Source organism: Patiria miniata, unplaced genomic scaffold (assembly GCF_015706575.1).
Source record: "Patiria miniata isolate m_02_andy unplaced genomic scaffold, ASM1570657v1 HiC_scaffold_3, whole genome shotgun sequence".
NCBI lineage: Eukaryota > Metazoa > Echinodermata > Asteroidea > Valvatida > Asterinidae > Patiria > Patiria miniata.
Genome location: NW_024037069.1, coordinates 39,833,740 through 39,853,160, shown reverse-complemented (window position 1 = coordinate 39,853,160; position 19,421 = coordinate 39,833,740). Strand labels below are relative to the sequence as shown.

The 19,421-nt window shown below is 42.3% G+C and overlaps 2 protein-coding genes across 6 annotated transcripts in view; both read right to left on the bottom strand.

Annotated features, from left to right (window-relative positions):
* Nucleotides 1–2,629: 2,629 nt before the first annotated feature.
* The window catches only part of LOC119738683 (WASH complex subunit 2-like), a 66,701-nt gene continuing 49,909 nt past the window's right edge, over nucleotides 2,630–19,421 (bottom strand). For all 5 annotated transcript variants that reach the window (XM_038213603.1, XM_038213601.1, XM_038213605.1 and 2 more), the window contains 6 exons: nucleotides 10,789–10,914; nucleotides 9,171–9,378; nucleotides 7,364–7,807; nucleotides 6,188–6,291; nucleotides 5,406–5,589; nucleotides 2,630–4,226 (listed from right to left, as the gene is read on the bottom strand). In XM_038213603.1, the coding sequence (XP_038069531.1) occupies nucleotides 4,075–4,226; nucleotides 5,406–5,589; nucleotides 6,188–6,291; nucleotides 7,364–7,807; nucleotides 9,171–9,378; nucleotides 10,789–10,914 (1,218 nt within the window). In that variant the 3' untranslated portion in view covers nucleotides 2,630–4,074. The remainder of the gene's footprint in view (nucleotides 4,227–5,405; nucleotides 5,590–6,187; nucleotides 6,292–7,363; nucleotides 7,808–9,170; nucleotides 9,379–10,788; nucleotides 10,915–19,421) is intronic.
* Nucleotides 10,921–19,012, bottom strand: LOC119738682 (serine/arginine repetitive matrix protein 2-like). Its single transcript, XM_038213600.1, has one exon. The coding sequence runs from the start codon at nucleotides 17,489–17,491 to the stop codon at nucleotides 11,924–11,926; it is 5,568 nt and encodes a 1,855-aa protein (XP_038069528.1). The 5' UTR covers nucleotides 17,492–19,012; the 3' UTR covers nucleotides 10,921–11,923.

The window sequence follows — 19,421 nt, the reverse complement described above, 5'->3', positions numbered from 1 at the left end:
ATTGATAGTTCATTATATGCAGAATTTTGCTTTAATAATTATATAGCATATCTACCATTATGTACATTTTTCATAATTATTTGTACAAAAAAATGTTGACATATAGAGAAACGGTTTTCCATATACTCAACATGTCCATCCGTATATTTTACGAAAACTGAACGGGCTAATAAATCTATCATATCCGGAAAATAACCATTATAAAATCATGATTTCGAAGAAGCAAAAAAGATAATTAAAAGAGAATCTCTCAGTTTTCAATTAATTTTCTTTTCTTCAGCCTTTCTGGATTTCCAACATATTAAGTTTAATCATTTATGTCTCAGTGTTCATTCTGGTAAATGAAAAAAAAACTATATATGTTTAACAAAGACATTCAAATTGACTGCAGCAGGATTCGAACCGGCGACCTCTTGAACACCAACAGTGCTCTACCAATACAGCAATTTCACTTTTGGGGGACCAACAACGTATCTGTTTGAATAACTCGAAATGTATCAAAAGTTTACCTTGTAAATCTGTACAAAAAGGAATGCATGTTGATCCTAGAATGGGTTGAAATCAATGAAATAATGTCCCCCAAAAGCCACAAGTATTTCAGAAAAGCACACTACAAAATTGTACCCAAAATACATTATGATGTGGGTTTTTTCCTTCAAATTTTGTGGCAACCATTTCTTCACATGAAACTGAAATCGCCGAGATGTTTTTACGAAACAAAATTGAAATGTTACTGTTTGGTTGAAAATTTCAGATAATCATATACATGTAGTATACAACTGATTTATCTTTTTAAAATGCGGTCTGCTGGCAAATATAACATACCAGAATGGAGGAGTTGCAATTTCTTTTGCAGCAAACACAATAAACATTAATGACAATACAGAACTAGTACATTGTATAGTAAGCGTAAGCCAGAAATACATGTTGCAAATAGCCACGAAAAAAATGTACTTGCTTGCATGAGATGGAAATATAAATGCAAGAGAACACGTAGATGACGGTTCACAAAAATGATCCGAGTGCATCCATTAGGTTTGTTTAATTTTGGAAGACTGCCAGATCACGTAACTTCCCGATGCATACAGGCTGTTGTGCAATTAATCAGTGAAAATTAATGTGCATTACATGATTTTCAATATTATGTATGGCCATGGTGGCCAGGGACAGATTTTGAAATGGGCACCACAGGACGCACGGTGGCGCTGTTCATGACAGATGTGGTCGAGTCCATCACAAGTCCCTAGCTGCAGGTTGCAGACAAGTAAATCAACTGCCATAGACCCCAATGATAAATGCCCCCACTTCAAAAATTGAGGAAAAATACTCGCAACTCTCCAAGGTATTCCAGACACACATCAAATTCAAGCTAATTTCATCATTTTTCATTTTCTTTTCAATTTTCGGGGGGTTAACTGATGACTTTTAGGAGAAATTTCCATCCGAAGATGATCACCCCTTAAAATGGTCCTGAAGCCCATCGCCAAAACGACGCCTACACTCCATTGCAAAATAGAGCGCTTTTAGGGCTCCAATTTCATCCAAACTGCACAGAACTACAAGCTCACAGTCCTGTGCACGGCTTCCACCCATATTTTTTATAAACCCTCAAGTTCACGGCCCACAATATGCTCAAATAAAATAGCGAAGAATTTGAGGGCGTGCAAATTGTGATTTGGCCGGCGTAGGCGATTTCGGACCGATTTACTGGCCTGCAACCTGCAAGTCCATCACGAAAGTCATATCATCCAGTCCCAATTCAACTCACAAGCTATTCAACTGAGCTTTGACAAAAGGCATTCCTGTGTTGTTGTTAAGCCACTGTTACTTGTGACTGGACTTGTGACTGGACTTGCGTTGGACTCAACTACATCAACCTGCTGTTCATTGCAGAAACCCATACAGGTTGTCCCACAAAAAACAAAACAATCGAATCAAGCATGTTTTCAGAAAAGTGGGGGTAGTATTCAAAATCGTGTCTACTGTATTGCTGAGTAGAATAATTGGTCTTCCAAATGCTTTTTAGATGGTTTCATTAAGATGTTTCATTCAAAAGGTACAGCACTTGATACAGGGACTTGAAAAAACCACTTGGGCCACTTTTTCATTTATCAAGTTTACAGATCGAAGCCGGTAGAATTAGTCACACGTTACTCTTGAACAACGGAAATAAATCCTTTGTGTGTTTCGCTAACTGCGCTTACTCACTTTCAAGGAAAGTGGCCCAAGACGATTTTCAACCTTTGAGTTCGATGAAGCATAGCGTTTGTTCCAATGTATCGATTTGAATGAAATAAACTTTGTATGGTAGATTGGTTATCTGACTTTAAGAGGTAATTTGAAAATATTCCAAAACTCACACGCACTATACCTTTATTAATTGGTTTTCGATTGTTAGATTTTTTGTGGGACAACCTATATGTGTACATACATGTAGCTGAGGTAATCATAGCCCCATGGGACCCAAATACTGGACTACCTAATATACTAGTCCAGTATTTGGGTCTCATTTATGGGGTTATGGTGATCGCAGTATTGCTGTGAATAGCCTATAGTCAATTCATTAGACACCTTAAAGAACATGACTTTGTTCCTCTGTCTGCGAACCACTTGAGGAGACAGTTTGTGGTTTCATTGTCACTGAATCTGCCCTCCGTGAGGGCACGCTTGCAAAGGGTCTATGCGGCTTGATGATGCAATGGACACACTTCTTGCTCATTCATGACATAATCTGCCCCAGAAAACCAACTGTGCATGAAGTTGCCACGCAGACATCAGCCAGTCAACTATCACTGAACATGTATGTCATGAGAGGTTGGAATGTCAGACATTGGAGAGGGTCCATCACCCAGCAAGACACTGCCAGATGTTTTGTACTTGTCTCACTCGATATGTAACAAGCGATTACAAAAATAACCCTAGTTAGCCAACCGTTTGAAATCCTTGAACATACTTATGTGACAGACGCCAACGAATCATGTCGAATGCCATGTGCAAGTTACATTTCTCGCTCAAAATGTGTAACAAAAATCATGCTGGCCCAGTAATCTAGAAACTAAACTGCGCATATCATTGCCCAAGCAAAACCCAATCAACTTTCCGTGACACCATTACGTGAACGGGTCTGTATTCGGACTACTGACCTGTGTCCATAATGTTTTGCATATCTCGCTCCAATAATAAAAAGTTATAACAGTTTGCCCATATACGAACAGAAGACAGAAATTTGAAAAGCCAAAAACAAGCCCATTGTCACATTTGTTTGCTAAATCACATCGTCATGTGTTTTGTGGCACATAACAATGGCACAATGGATAACAAGATCAGCAGTGTTTTCGCTAAATCAAAACCACGATATGCAAAGCCAAAATAACAACACTTTTACAATGACTGAATTAATTCAAACCAAGATTGGTTTCGTCCTTTGCTTGTTGGTCATATGATGACCGTGTGTTGAAAAATACAATGACTGCCAAATGTTTGGGGGAAAAAGTAAAAAATACATTTACAAGATTCTATGTTTTGTTTACGAATTATCTTTCAGTGGCAGATACCAGACCTTTACAATTAAGGCCAATACACTAAGAAACAGAATTTTTGAACATAAAAAAATCATACACAAATGCCAGTGGGGTTAATATGGTTAACAAAGGAAATTTAGGAACAATTCGGGTTCTCCAAAAATATAACAATGATTGGCTGAGTTTCGAGTTTTCAAACTTTTGTAAAATGTAAATTCAAAATGAGGGGTGTGAAGCCTTCAGGGGCAAATTTCACCTAGCTGCTAGGCACGCAAAAATGCTTAGCACAGAAAATACCCGCTTAACCAAAATGGGTTACCAGCTAAAATGCCATGTGATGTATACTGTTTGTTGCGGGTGCCCGGCTAATTTTTGCTTACCAAGAAAATTTAGCAAGCGGTATTTTCCGCTAAGCGTCTCCTGTTAGGAGAAACTTGCCCTCTCCTTCAAGTTATGCTGCTGATTATCCAAGTGGAGGTCAGGGGTTAAATTTAGATGCCTAATTGTTTATTTCATTTTCCATTTTCATAAAATGATAAAGTTTCTACATTTCTTACTTCCCCATGGCATTCAGGGGGTCGTCAAATATGCTGGGAGCTGACTCGTCGAAAATGGAGTCTCCGGTCACGGGCTTCTTTTCCGTTGTCTTCTTCTTCGCTTTAGCCTTCTTGGGCTTGGAGCTTGTTGGAGAAGCGAAGATATCGCCTGACAGAGAGACGAGAAGTAAAGTAATTGTGACTTCTATGACAGAAATAGTTACAGAGTTAAACTGTTGGTTTTTTGTTATTCTAGACCTTGGAACTTTTATCCTATGCAGATGTTAACGTGTCAGTAATTGTATGTGTTTCATGTGTAGGATTGTTTACTGTGATTGTTGGTACCAAGTTGCAACATGTGTGGTTAATATGTAGTGAATTATAACAGTCCGTGCCCATGCCTTACGCAAGGAAAATGCTACAAATGATGTCAGGTACACATTTTCAATTAGCAGACTGTTCAATATCAGAATTTGCAAAACCGCAAGTTGAATTATACATCAGCACATAAAGTACAGTGCGTCTTTAAGATGGAATTCAGCCTGATGCGACTGTTAATGAGTAGATGTGAACATTTCTGAATATGATCTATATAATAGGAAACATTTCTCGATCCCAAATTTTTTTCCAACATGTTTGCAATGGCTGACAATCGCTGAGGTAATCCTATATTAAAAGATCTTAGGGTGTCTGTCTGTCTGGTGTCTGTCTGTCTGATGTCTGTGTGTCACGGAAGTGACGGTCACACAACCAGAAGTGTGATCTGATACACTGTGCCCTCTGGAGACATGCACACAATAGGGAACAAAATATTGTATACGTCTCCACAGGGCAATTTCTATAGATGAATACGTCTCCACACGGTTTTCATGAAATAGATATATGGATTTTACTCAAAAACTGGGAATTTCCAAGGTATGTTGATCCGTCGCAAATGGCAGAGTTTTAGAAAAGGGATATTAAGTCCGAATTTCAGCCAAGGAAAATAATTCTGATTAAAATAAGAGCATTTTAAAACTGTACTTTCAAACTCAAACTTTAGTACACGAGAGCAAAGAAATGTCTCCCCAAGGATACAAATTTCAGTATGTGTGAGGTCACACATGATGTCTGATGTAAAATTCATCAGAAGTATGCTTGGCACATCAAAATCAAAAAAGATTGTCAGAGAAATTGGACTAAAAAAAGTCGGAATTCCGATTAAAATCAGAAAAGTTTCACCTCTGAGTGTGATAGGTATAAAGAGGACGACAGGCTGGCCCTCTGGGACCGACACAAAATGGCGTCTCGACGCTGCACTCTACTCGCTTCTGTGTTAACAATCTTGCTGCACTTGATCTTAGTTTACCTTCTGCTGCATCAGTGAAGAGCGCCGACTCCTTCTTTTTCTTCTTCTCCTTGGGCTTGGAGCTGGGAATGTCGTCAAAGATGTTGGTGCTGTCGCTGAACAGGTCCGAATCCGGCTTCTTGGATTTGGTCTTTTTGGCGGCTGGCTTTTTGGTGGCGAAGAGATCATCTTCATCGTTGTCCACCTGAGTGAACGTAAAGCAAAAAAGCAAAATACAATTGTAATCAATTATACACTTGTTGAAATATGCTTACTTCAATGTCAGTATCCATTTGTAGTTCCATCACATAATTATCATTGGCAGCAAATTTAGGCAAATTTAGCAAATGTTTTGGTTTACAGCATGTTTGTAACATATTCTGGCGATACAATGTTTTTCAACATTTAAACTTTCACTGACTGTACTCCTTAACCTTGTAAGTGCCATTTGTTTTGCAAAGAATCTGACTGAATCCTCAAAAATAGACTTCTTTTCAGGAATCCTATGACACGTTCCTTGTCGATTGCCTGACAAAGGGCACCGTCTAGCCCAATGTGAATTAACAGTGGTTGAGCTATACCAATCTTGAGAAGTCCAACATTGGTTCTCATTAGTAAGCTCCAGAGCGCCACATGCAGTGGAGAATCCACAGTTCCCATATTGGACCAAGCATACATATTTACTGACACAGCAACAACGTCTCAACAATATAAAGCTCTTTTACATTCAATGAGGGTACTAAATCGTCATCACAAAATATTTACTGATGCCACTAAAAAATATATAACGGCAGAATACTAACCTGGGCTTTCTTGGTGTCTTTCTTCTTTTTCGTCTTGGCAGGGGACGCCGTTGCAAACAGACTGTCATCGTCATCAAGGAGGGGAGCAGATGACGCTTTGGTTTCTGAAAGAAAGAAAAGTACCTGACATGGATCAAACGCATTTATGTTATTCCGGACCCAAATCAAATTGTTGATTTCATCTGGTCATTGGCTAGGGTTAACTTTACAATGCGGTAATAAATCCCTGTCATCTGATTGGTGGGTCGTTAATCACATGTCATTGATTTATTCTTCTCAACGCAAGGTGCGGCTGCATGGCAAAAATAGAAGTTCCAATCCATGGTAAATATAATTTCCATTTCAGAGTCACACTGCTGGGAGTGCTATATAATACAGCAGTGATGGCTCTAATGTTGTACATTCATAGTACCAGTTTACGAGTTACCAATCAGATGACGCGGATTTATTCAGGCGTTGTATAAAACAAATAATAAATGTTTCACATTCGTGCAATGGAAAGAATAACTTCATTTAGTGACAGATGGAATGATGTTCCATGCCACCTGGCTTCGCCTTATGGAATGGAACATTCTATCTGTCACCTCATGAAATTATTCTTACCATTGCACTCACAAGCATTCATTATTTGTATAATGTCACTGGGCTGTTCTGTGCATAATTGTACTGAACACAGTAAAGATTCAGTTAGCGAAAAAGGGTAACAGCCAAAATATAATGTAATTTGATGTGCATTACTACTGACTGGTTGTCTTTAGATTTTTGCTTAGTACATACATTTGCTAAGCAATATTTTCTGACCAGTAGCTCCAGGCAATTTGGCCTTGGTTCAATTTTAATCTGGTAGAAGGAGCTTTACCTGCCAGAAGTTTGCCAAAGTGCGAACAAAGTCAACTCCCAAGTACCCGGCATTGATCCAGCTCATGACATTTTGAAAGCGCTGAAGTCAAGCCTGAAGTCAAATTGTAAGTCCATCACTGGTCAAATCAAGAGTCTATTACATGTAAGGTCACAAGTAACGGGAGATGAACAACAACAAATAAGGAATGCCTTGGTCACACTTCTTTGAATAGCTTGCCACTGTGATTGGTTTGTGAGGACTTGTCAGGACTTGTGAGGACTTGACTATAGCTCTGACCACAGCCATCTCTATGTCTTGTCTAAAGTGTCTCACACCTTTCTTTTTGGTTGTATCGGTTCCGAACAGATCATCATCGTCCAGGGCCGGCACTTTCGTCTTTCCCGACTTCTTCCCTTGCTTCTTGCTCCCTGGGCCTTCTCCTAAAAGATCCTCCCCGATTGGATCCGAGGGGGCCTTCTTCTCCATCGCCTGGGGCTTGGAGCCAAACAAATCCTCGTCAATGTCCAGCGGCGATTTGGTCTTTTCACTTTTCTTGGGTACTGAGGCAAAGAGGTCGTCATCATCAGCTTTTGCTGAGACGGTTACCTTGGGAACGTCACCAAAGAGGTCGTCATTCCCAAACATGTCCGAGGTCTTGGATTTGGGCTTGGGCTTGGGCTTGTCGTCATCCAACGGTGTCGGAGGAAGCGTTATCCCGCTGGGCGTGAAGTCCAGCGGACTACTAAAGTCAGTCACATCTGACGAGGGAATGTCTATCTCTGTGGAAACCAGACATTGAAGATGTTTTATATCACAAAATATTTGTATCCAGTCAGGTATCTGCCAATATCTGGAAAAGTTACGCTGTTTGAAGTAATGTTTTAAGATGTTCAGCATCGTGTCACACATGTAAAAGATGAGTTTACGCCCCATACCTGTACAGGGTGAGTCTGAGTGATCTGGATCCTAATTAAAGAAAATATTAAAAATATGTAGCAATTATCAAAACAAGTGCATTTGATATATGTTATAGGCTGGTTTACTGATGTGACTGCATTTCAAGCAATGCAGCCATATCAGTACGCGATTTCTATAAATTTGTTGAACCATGGAACCGTGGTCAGAGTGTTTTTGTAGCGTGTGTTCTTTGCTAGCGCTTTTCTTCTAAATGGTACAATGGATATACGTGCAACTTTCACCAAATATGTCCAAAATACCAGCATATTGCACTTGTTTTGATAATTGCTACTTATTGTTAATATTTTCATTAATTTGGGGCTAGATCATTCTGACTCACCCTTTATGACATTTGGTCTCATGCGCATGTTTGACTTATATTACGTATTTCAAGCCTTGATAACTGGGTAAACTGAGACATGAACGTATGAACCACTGTTGCCAACTCACGCTTTGAATTTTGATTGAGGTTTCAAGATAGCGGATTCAATCCATGCAGCGGAACTTGGCAGGAAGTACTGTGGGCAACTTCCGACTCAAATTCTTTTTGTACATTTGGGTCGAAATCACCATTTTGCAAGTTGCCAAATCTTGCACCGACGGATTTTGTCAATGTTAATTGTGATGCGATCAAGCTAAATGAGTCGTTTGTTGGGAATTTTTGTTTGAAGATACAGGCCTAAATAGGGCCACTTCATCACATCACTTCATCACATCTCTTGGTGTTCCAACTTCCATAATTTTTTAACTAAAGATGGTACCAACATGCGGTTTTCATAGCAGTAATGCCAAGATTGTGCTCTTTTCAAATCTGTAATTAAACAAAGTTGACCAGGGTCGACAAACGACTCATGTAGCTTGATCGCATCACAATTGTTTCAATGAACTTGTCTAAAAAGAAGTGCTCATTCATGGACTGTTGGAGTTTTAAAACTATTTTAATTTTCTATTCTTTTTAGTGTTTAATATTAAATTTTAAAAACTACTTTTTTTGTGGTTGTCAAAGGTCCTGCTAGGACTGATATATTAGGCCCTCTTCCTTTTTTATTATTTGTTAAACTTATAATGAAAATAATTTAAAAACCTGGACTAAAAGTATGCAGATTTTGAGAAATCTTTCATTCGATTGCTTATTGTTGGGTTAACCAAAAAAAAAAAAAAAAAGGCCAAAAACTGATTTCATACCTTTGGGTTTACTGGACGAGACTGGAGGGTTGGAAGTGAAGTCTGGAAGGCCAGAAGGTGGTGACCGCTCCTTGGGTAGCGGTTCAGGGGAGGTACTGAGCAGGCCAGCAGGACTGCTGCCGTGGGCTTCAGGGATTGCCGTGGTCGCCCCCTCTGTGCGGAGACGGCGCGAGGGGGCACGACGCTTGGTGGAAACCTTGGCACGTCCCTGGAAATTTTTTGAACAGGATGGACGAGAATAGGTGATTGAGGACATTTTGGGGGGATTTTCCTCAGTAAGGGAACATTTTGAAGAAAGGGACAACTTTTAACAATGTTGGTATCTAACATGGCTATAAAAATGATCTGCAAACAGACGTTGAAACAAGACAAATACTGTTTAGACAGACTAGGTTGGCGTAGTCTATTGGGGAGTCAGGTTGGCGTAGCGGTACTTTCCTCGCCTTCCACCGCTGTGGCCCGGGTTCATATCCCGCCTGGGCCAATATGTGGATTGGGTTTTCAGTCCCAGCTTGATTTCGTGTTTTTTTTTCTGGAATATGCTGGGGTTTTTTTCCCACCTCTAATACTGTAAATTCTTCTCACTGTCTGTTCTCTACAGGGCGCTTTTGTTTAAAATTCCTAAAACAGTACAACGTTTTACTGAGCATATCCATAGGGCTGATCACAACACAAACAATTACATGTACTGATTGTCACAAAATCACTGTTTCAAGGGAATCTATACAAATCTACATCCAGACTGCTACTCTTGACAGATCTAGCAATTATTAAATACCACAGAGGCTGATGTTCCACATTTTTACATACAAACAAAAACAGGGCTGAGAAAAAGAAAAATCAGCAAAATAATTGGGAAAGTGTCTGAGGATCGCTGAAGGCCCTAGAGCATGTAGGGTCCACGATTTCTTTTTTTCTATTCAAAGTTTTATACGTAAAAACACAATAACCTCAGGCATCCAAGATTTTAAAAGAGGTTCCTAAAAAATCCTGAAATTAGAAAAACAACAGACAAAGTATCCAGCATTCAGGAAGAAATCCTGACAAATATCACCCCTGTAGCCACTTTTGGATTTTGGTTGTTTCTGGAAAGTATATGTACCTTCCAAAAATGCTGAGCGTCGGTAACAAATAGAATCATTTTGATCAATATTAATAATAATAATATCGGAGTCTTATATAGCACACATATCTACCAACAATTAGGTACTCAAGGCGCTGGAAATTATGTCTATTAATAAAGAAATGTACATAAAATTTATGAGAAATATGAGACCCATTATGAAGCAGCCTATAAGGGTTTACAAGGTGCTGCGGCGCATATTGCAGCCACTGCCAGAAACACCGGGGCAAACCCCTTCTCTTAGCAATAAGTGTTACTGGGTTCTTTAACGTGCACTTCACAACACACGGGACCTACGGCTTTACGTCCCATCCGAAGGATGAAGCAATAATGGTAAAGTGCCTTGCTCAAGAGCACAAGCACGATGTTCCCACGGTCAGGATTCGAACCCATGTACCACGGCACACGAGTCAAACACCGTAACCATTGGACCACAGCACCCCACTTCAGATATGTGCTTTTTGTTGTCTTGCAAGTCCAGAGTGAATGCCTTACCTTGTTGAGGCTGCTGAGGGTCTGGAGTTTCGGCGGCTCGTCGAACGACACTCCCTCTGGCTCAACCTCCCTGGAGGGTGGGGATGCCCCTGGCCTCATTGCTGTGGGGTCTATCACTATGTTTGACTGGAATTTGAGAAAAGATGACATCGTTAGTTAGAATACATTTGAGATATGCAAAAATATGTGCAAGGTGTAAAAAGTGTTATGCTGTTATTATGGGCAAAATGCTGAGGGTGCGTGCAGGAAGCAGGATTCAGGTGAGAATGAAGAAGAAAAATCCAAGTTATTCAAGAACATGCAAGAATGAAAGCAAACATGTAACAAGAAGCATACATTATTCATTATTCTAGTGCCATGAATGCACGTATATATAATCGTATTAATACCCTGAGCATATATAGAGGACAGTTTTGATAAAACTTTCACCTTTAAAATCAAAAGCTAGCTTTTATGTTGCACTTTGATCAAAGATTTTAACCAAAACTTTCCTTTGTAGTTTTCTAATTTTAAGAAAAATCCGTTGACATCCCCAATTTACTTAATACCTGTTGGCCGTTAAGCCAACATACAGTTCCTACCAGTATAATTGATGCAATGTTATTACGGAATATACAAAAATACAAGTACAAACTAACTTTGAAGATGTACACTCGCTGGTCAAGTCATCAACTGCCCATATCTTTTGTCTGTTTGTGCTATCTAGCACTGCACTATGCCATAGCAGCAAAAAGCAAATTCTGCGTTATGCTTGTCACAACTTGCTGAACGAAGTGTGGTACTACAAAACATGTGAAACTAAAGAAGGGCATTTAAGAATCTTTCATCCGCCATCATGTTCACCCTTTATACTGAAACAGCAATCCTGTCCAACCTGCAACCTACCCCACACTTTTTCCTGTGTAATATCTTGCATTTTATTATTTTAACTCCAAATTACAAATTCAAAAACTTGATTTGTAAAATGACATTTGGAAACTGATCAAAATTTTTCTTTAAATACAACTGTGTTATAATATTTTTTTTCACATGCACAAAACAAAATTGCAAGCACTTGCACAAAGTAAAAGTTACTCTCCTACTGTCCTCAACCCTTTGCAATGCAACACACAGGTCATGCAGATCAACGCACATTTTAAAACTCAAATTTCACCTCCACGAGGACGTGTTCAGAAAATTCTTCAAAAGTTAGGTAATTTAACACCCAGCCCCATTTTGAGACATAGCTTGTCAACACTGATAAAGTGAATTCTTTGGGTTTATAATCCAGGGATCCAAGAGCAGCATTCACCATTCCCATGCCAACATTTTGCTGAACGTGCATCAACCACACCTGAAGTTTGCGGACCGTGCTTTCATTAGGACTTTTGTGCACCCTCGGCGGTGAGGAGGAAGTGTTGTTGCCACCACTAACCGCTGAGCCCAGCAACCACGCTGCCTGGATTCTCTTGGCGGTGCTCGGTTTGGGGAGAGTCTTAGGTGCACAGGGGGCCCTGGAGTGGCTGTCCTGGGGCAGAGAGGGTGACAGGGTTTTGGAATTCCGGTTGACTTTGAGAGAAACCCTCTTTGAGGCCAACTTTTTTCCTGAGGGTCTCCTCCTAAGGTGGACACCACCAGGGGGCTTCTCACGCTTCTCGCTTGGTTTCCGCCTCACCTTTGACCTAAGGACTGCCGGACCAGGCTTACTCTGGTCAGCCTTGTAAACTATTTTGTCGGCGGATCGGTTCATCAGCTTGCTGCTGGTGAGGGTCCTGGGACTGGCCACTTTGGATGCTGGAGCAGAGGGGGAGGCTTTGAGTTTCTGGAAATCGTAAGATCCCCTGGAGGGTGCCTTCCGCGAGTTCCTTGTTTTCCTGGGTACCTTCGGGACATCATATTCAGTGCTTTCACCAGGACAAGAATCCTGCGATCGGTTCATCAGCTTGCTATTTCTCAGGGTTCCTGGATTAACAATTTTGGAGCCTGGCACTGAAGGGGAGTGCCTGTACTTCTGGACATCCTGAGCTCCCTTGGATGGCACTTTCTTTACTTTTTTGAATCCCCTTGGCACTTTAGGAGCTTCATTTTCTGCGTTCCCAAGGCGAGAGTCATCATTAGTCTGTACCTGATCTAGAGACTCACTCATCCGCTTGCAATTAGTTTGTTTTCCTGAAGAACAGCGTTTGAGTTTCTGGAATTCCTGGGATCCCCTCGACATCTCCCTGCGAACATTTTTAGGTCTCAAGGGCACCTTGGGGATTTCACTCTCCTTACCTCCACTACCTGAGTCTCTCTTCCGTTGTTTGTCGAAGGAGTTTTGTGGCGAGAAGTTCACACGTTGTACTTTTTTGGAGGGCCTCCAGGGCAGGGTAGACAATGAAGACATTTCTGGGAAAGGTATACTTGAACTTTTTTGAATGGGTTTGTTCTGCTGGAAGTCCTGGTCAATTTCTGATTTCCCATCCTCAAACTTGAACAAGTCATCGGTTCCTGATAATGTATCCTGTAGGCTACCTTTGGTGAGATGTCTTGGTCCATTAAGGGAATCATTTTGAACACTGTTTTTTGTAGACGCGACATCCCCTTGCCTCGGGAAAATATCTGACGGCATTTCTGTGGGGGAAAGACAAAGGGGATGGTTCTTTCTATTTCTTGAACCCTTAGGAGGTACAAAAGGCGGCAGCTTTGTTGTTGGAGAGCTGTTGTGTTCTTGCCTTGATGACACAATCCCCGTGTCTGCTTCGGCACGTTTTCTTTCCAGTTTCTTCATCAACTCTGACTGATCGTTCACATTTTGCTGGGTGTAGCGTGGATTTCTCGTCTGCTCTGGAATTTTGATTGGTGGAAATGGCTCCCTCTCTTTCTGGTGATCCTTGAAAGTATCACTTTCCTTCCCGTTAGATCTCGATGGTGAGGGAATAGATTCTGCTTGTTTTCTTTTCCGTTCCAGTTTTGCCATCAGTTCAGATTGCTCACTGGAGGGTTGATGAGAACTGCTTGGGTTTCTTCTACGCTCAGGATTTTTCACCAAAGGCAAACAGTTTTCCCTTGGCATTCCTGCTTCTAAATGTCTGTTTACTGATCCACTTGATTCCGCTTCCACCTTTTTCCTGGCCAGCTTTTGCATCAACTCGGATTGTTCACTGGAAGGTTCCTGTGAATAGCCGGGGTTCCTTGACCTTTCTTTTTTGATGTGCCTTCCCTGTGACGCACAGTTAGAGTCAGCTGTCAGTACAGGTTTAGATTCAGCTTGTGTCCTTTTCCTCGCTAGCTTTTGCATCAACTCGGATTGTTCTTTAGAAGCCTCCTGCCCATGACTTGGAGTTTGCCTTGGCCCAGAGGTTTGATTCTCTCGAGCTAAAGAAGGGCAGGGATCAGAGGAAGGTGCTCTCTCGATAGCTTCTCTTTTCCTTGCTAGCTTGGACATAAGCTCCGACTCACCTGCTGGCACTGACTGGATAATACCAAATTTGTAACTGTTTGGGGATCTTACTGGTGGAGAAAATCTTGATCTGCTGCTGTTGGAGTGAATGGAGGAGATGGAGGAATGCCGAGAGCCATCAGATTCAATCTCTGCCCTCTTCTTCTCCAACACTGCCATCAGTTCAGATTGACCTGATGAAGGCTCCACTCGGGAAGGACTTTGACATGGACTTGAATCGGTAGAGCCAAATCTTTGACAGTGAATGCCAGAGGAAAAGTTTCTGAGCAATGGTGACGTGATTCTCTGGTCACTTCTCTTTCTCTGGGAAATAATGTCCGGTCTCGGTAGCGGTGATGGAGGGGTTTTTGTCCGAATCCTGCTACCACTTGTAGTGCGACTGGTCTGAATAGAATCTGTGTCTGTACTTTGCATTCTATTTTTGGCAAAAACGTCTTGGGATTTCCTTGGAGGAAGTGTCGGAGGTCGGGTGGTCTCTCTAGGTGGAAGAGGTGGAGGCTCTGGTGGAGGGGGAGGAGGTGGAGCCCGAGGGATTGAAGAGTCCAAACATAAGGAGGTATCTGGTTCTGAATCTGTGTCCTTCATGGCGTCTGAATCAGGAGAATGCTGTATAGGCAAGAAATGATCATTTTCATCAACCACTGGTTTGAAAGGCTTCTGGGAGTCACAATTTGTGTCTGGGTACTGAAAAAATGCAGTATTTTGAATGTGCCTTTTAGGGGGCAGTTCTGGATCATCTTTCTGCCTTTGTTTTCTGCTTAGATCAATTTTACTTTCCATCTGAGAACCAGTCTGGCTGTTTTCACTTAGTGCTTTTAATTTAAGGCGGTTCTTCTTCTCCATGGATGCCTTTGAGATGGACAATTCGATAGCTGCTTTCCGTTTCTCCATCTTCCGCAAAAGTTCCGAATCCCCAGAAGGTGGTCGGACAAACCTGGAGCTGTTTCTGGAATGTTTTCTGAGCCTGGGCCCTCGTTGAGGGTCATGATTATCCAGGGTGTATTTGGATTCAACAGGACAGCTGTCCAATTCATCCAATGGATGCCGGATGTTGTCCTTCTTGTGAAATCCGGAAGTCACCTGTTGTGACTTTGATGCAAACAATTGGGTTTTAGGAGGAAGCCTCGGTACAGATGCCACAGGTTTTACATCAGAGTCCTCGTTTAAGTTCTTGGACCTGAGCGATACACAGTGAGGTATGTCAGGTAATGGTTTGTGCCGCTGGTGCGAGGTTTCTTGATACTTCAATGGGGCACAGTCTGAGGCCATTCTGGATTTTGATGATGATGCCTTTGCAATGCTCGAGTCACTCTGTGGGATGGCAGGTAATGGCTTTACCCTATTAAGGCGAGGCGTTGGGGATGATGAGTCACGGACAGGATGCCCAGTGTTATGACTCTGAGTGGAAGAAGGGATCGGCGGGAGAGGTTTGGTAGAATGATGGATATTTTTTCGATTTGGACGATGGGAGACATCAGAGAGTGGGATTGGTGGCAGGGGCTTTGTAGCCAGAAATGGTGAGGAAGATTTGTGCGCGGAAGCAAAGCCAGGTTTGGGAGAGGCTCTCAGGCAGTCAGCATGATTCATGTCTCCTTGACCCGGTGTGAACCTGATATGTCTTGATTTGTTTCTGAATGCTGAATCGATTTGTCGCTTTGGCGATTGGTCCCTTATGCCATTCATACCTGGTAACGGGTTTTGATTGGTTCTTTGCTCATACAGGGAAAAGGCAAAGTCTGCTGAAGTTTCTCTACAGTGGTATGGCTCACCGGCTGGTATTGGTGGCAGCATCCTTCTACACAGTGGCAATGATGGCATTTGGAGTCCATTCGTTCCATTGGATAGTTCAGAAACGGATGAGCTTGGGTGAACTGGTCTCTCCTGGTAATCATACAAGGGAGGATTGGGTAAAGGGTGATGATTATGTCTTCTTGGCAACTCGGGAGGAGAGTCTTCAGGAGGAGGATGGATATGCCTTCGTCCTGGAAGTCTTGGAGAGGCATTATAGGGAAACCGAACGGGAGACCGAGGAGGTGAGGGGGAAGAACATGGGCTGATCCTTGACGTTTTGACAGACAGATTGGTAGAAAATACCAGAAGGGGGCTCAAGGGAGGCTTGTCAGGTTTGTGCGGAGGGTCAAAGCACTGGCCATTGACAGCTTCAAACCTCTGAAGAGGATTAGGAGGGGCCCTTCTGGGTGACCAGGTGTGAATTGGTAGATCAGGTAGTACTGAGGTGCGTAAGTCATAATCGTCTTGGCTAAGCTGACTACTGCTGTCATGTGCCGAGGCAGAGTCAGATGCTGAATCACACGAATCAGGAATAAGGGGAGGTGGAGGAGCCCTTGGTGGGGGTGCTGAGGGTCGTTGTGGTGGAGGTCGTGCTTCTTCTGGGGTCAGGGGAAGGCACTTGGGTTTGTCCCCTTCTCTGTGAAACAGTCTCGGTGTCAATGACATTGCCTTTGAGCTGACTGTGAATAGGGCGTCACTGGGACTGAACTTCAATCTTGAGTGCTGCTTCTTCTTAATGCTGCTGGGATCGGATGGATGTCTGCTACGCATCTTGTCTGGGCTTGTTGGGCTGTTGTTGTTCCTGTTGATTCTGTGCTGTTTGAGTACCTGTTCACAACAATCACTAGGTGCTTTGGAGGCCTTTTCTATATCACTGCTCTCATTAGAGACTCCTTTTTGTTTTCCCTGAGCATGTTTTGCTTTCTTTGCACCTCTGTGGTCGATGATTTTGAGACATTTTTTTACTGCCCTGGGTAGGATTATTTCCAACTTCCCATGACTGGTTTGAGGAGGAGGTGGGGATATTGGTCGCAGTATTGACCCAGGTCGGTGGAGTGGAGAGACAGAGTGAAGAGGTGACAGAGGTCTGGATTGTGGAGATAGGGATCTTAGAGGAAGAGATGGGGGTTTGTCTACTGGGGATACGAGCCTAGGAGGGGGTGACAGAGGCCGTGTTGGGGGTGACAATGAGCGAGTGGGTGGCGAGAGTGGTCTAGCAGTGGGAGAAAGAGGCCTGCTGGGGGGTGACAGGGGTCTAGTTGACGGGGACAAGGGTCTGGTTGCAGGTGACAAAGGCCTGGTGGGAGGGGAATGGGGTCTATATGTAGCTTTTGGATATAAATGCTTGGGTGGCGGTGACAGGGGCCGAGCATGAGGCGACAGAGATCTGACAGGAGGCACACGGGGCCTAGGTGGGGGTGTCTGGGTGGCTGTGCTGGATAATTTGGGCTTAAGGGCGGGGTGCGAAGAGGGGGCCCTCCCCATCGGCATCAGGCCTTGCACTTGAATGGTGGACGGCAGTAACTGGGTGTAGACAAAAAATGTACACAACAAGAAAAAAACCTAAACGTACGGGAATCCAACAAAGAGATGACTTTGGGTTAAGCACAACACATTCAACTTTATCGCACATTACGTTCTACAATGTTTTTAAAAAGCATGCACGATGATCAATGGTACATTAATGTGTCATGGAAGTTAGAAAACTGTTACGGGATGAAACAGAAAAGTGAAAAAGTTTTCACCTAAACTTTTACACGGAGATTAGGCATGCAGTACAGAGAGTAAGATGACACAAGAGTAAGAATTTGCCTGTGGAGTGCTTGTGAGTGGGAAGAGTTACCTATTCAGGCGAAAATATGAGAAAGTGACAGATAATCCCATGAACCACAAGTTGCAATGATTAGACAGGTTAACTAAGACAAGAAAATGTGATCTAATCAAGTACATACATTGATTCTTAACTGAACTACCTGTACTATACATTGCTAAGAGCTTTACAATATACAAAAAAAAACTTAAGGGAGCATTAATAGACTGATTCAGTAAGCCCCACCTACTGCACACTGCCCACTGCACACTTTGGGCAACGATACTATGTCTCTTCAATGCCACACTGTGTATTCAAGCCGCGCGCATCATGTGAGCATGCGCGCATCATGTGAGCATGCGCGCATCATGTGAGCATGCGCGCATCATGTGAGCATGCGTGCATGTTGGACTTTACTCAAGGTTGTGATTGGTAACACCATCATGGGGTGGGGCTGAAATCTTTGGTCTATTGCATTACAGTCTACGTGAAATTGAACCAACTAGCCACCTAAAGAATTAGTTTAGCTTAGCTTCCCTGCAAAAAAAAGGCAAGGGTAAAAAGTTTGGACGATAAACAGTCAAAGTTATCTAGCAGTGCAGAGATGTGCAGTGAGAAACCAATAACTACAAGATGGTTGAAGTATAAGAATGGAGGTTACCCTGAACATAATCAACCAGATTTCAGCAACCTTTTTTGACTGTTTTCAAAATTTAACAAGCAACAGTACGGTGCAAAGTTTTAAATAAAAATTTCAGAGGCATAAGTCATAGCAAACATTACTATGTGCACTTTTCATCTCGCAAGTACATGTACAAAATGTGTATTATTTGCCTGGAGCATTTTGCAATGTTTGCAGTCTATACTTGTAATCGCCATGCTAACATTAAAGGTGAACTCTGTAGACCCCTCTTTTGCACGGAATCAAAATGACCGATGGTATATTTTGGAAATTAAAAAGTTTGCATCATGACTTCTGCCCTTGAAATCCTCAGAATGTAATATGATAGCAGGTTTAATGGATCAAATATGTCAGCAGATATGAAGGATCATTCCAGTTTCAAGCCACAAAAAAAAAAAAAATGGGTCCTTTTTTATGAATTTTATTTTGTGGAGTTAATCATCCTTACTCGCAGCTGAGAAGCTGAACTGCGAAGGGCGCGGCTACAACATGGTCAAGCCAAAGGCATGTAAAGGTGCCTTAGGCTACCGTCATATGACCCATGTCTGACCACGGAGCACAGCCAGAGATCGAAGTACTGATTATTTTTGCAGAGGGAGGAAAACCGGAGAGCCCCCAAAAAACCCCACGTGGCACAGGAGAGAATCACTGAACAACCCTACTCCCACATGGTTCGAGCCAGGAATCAAACCCGAGCCACATACATGAGAGGCGAGCGCTTTGTGCGCTAGCAACCCATTGCGGGTTAACCAAACAATTGTAACAAACATCAATGCCCCAATATTTCTTGTAACTGGAATGGTCCTTTACAAAACATGGGATGCAATTTTACAACAACTTTATCAAAACAGATGATACAAAAACAATGAATTTCATGTTGCTACAACCATCAGCTAACTGTGCATGGTGATATGGTAGATAAGCATTGC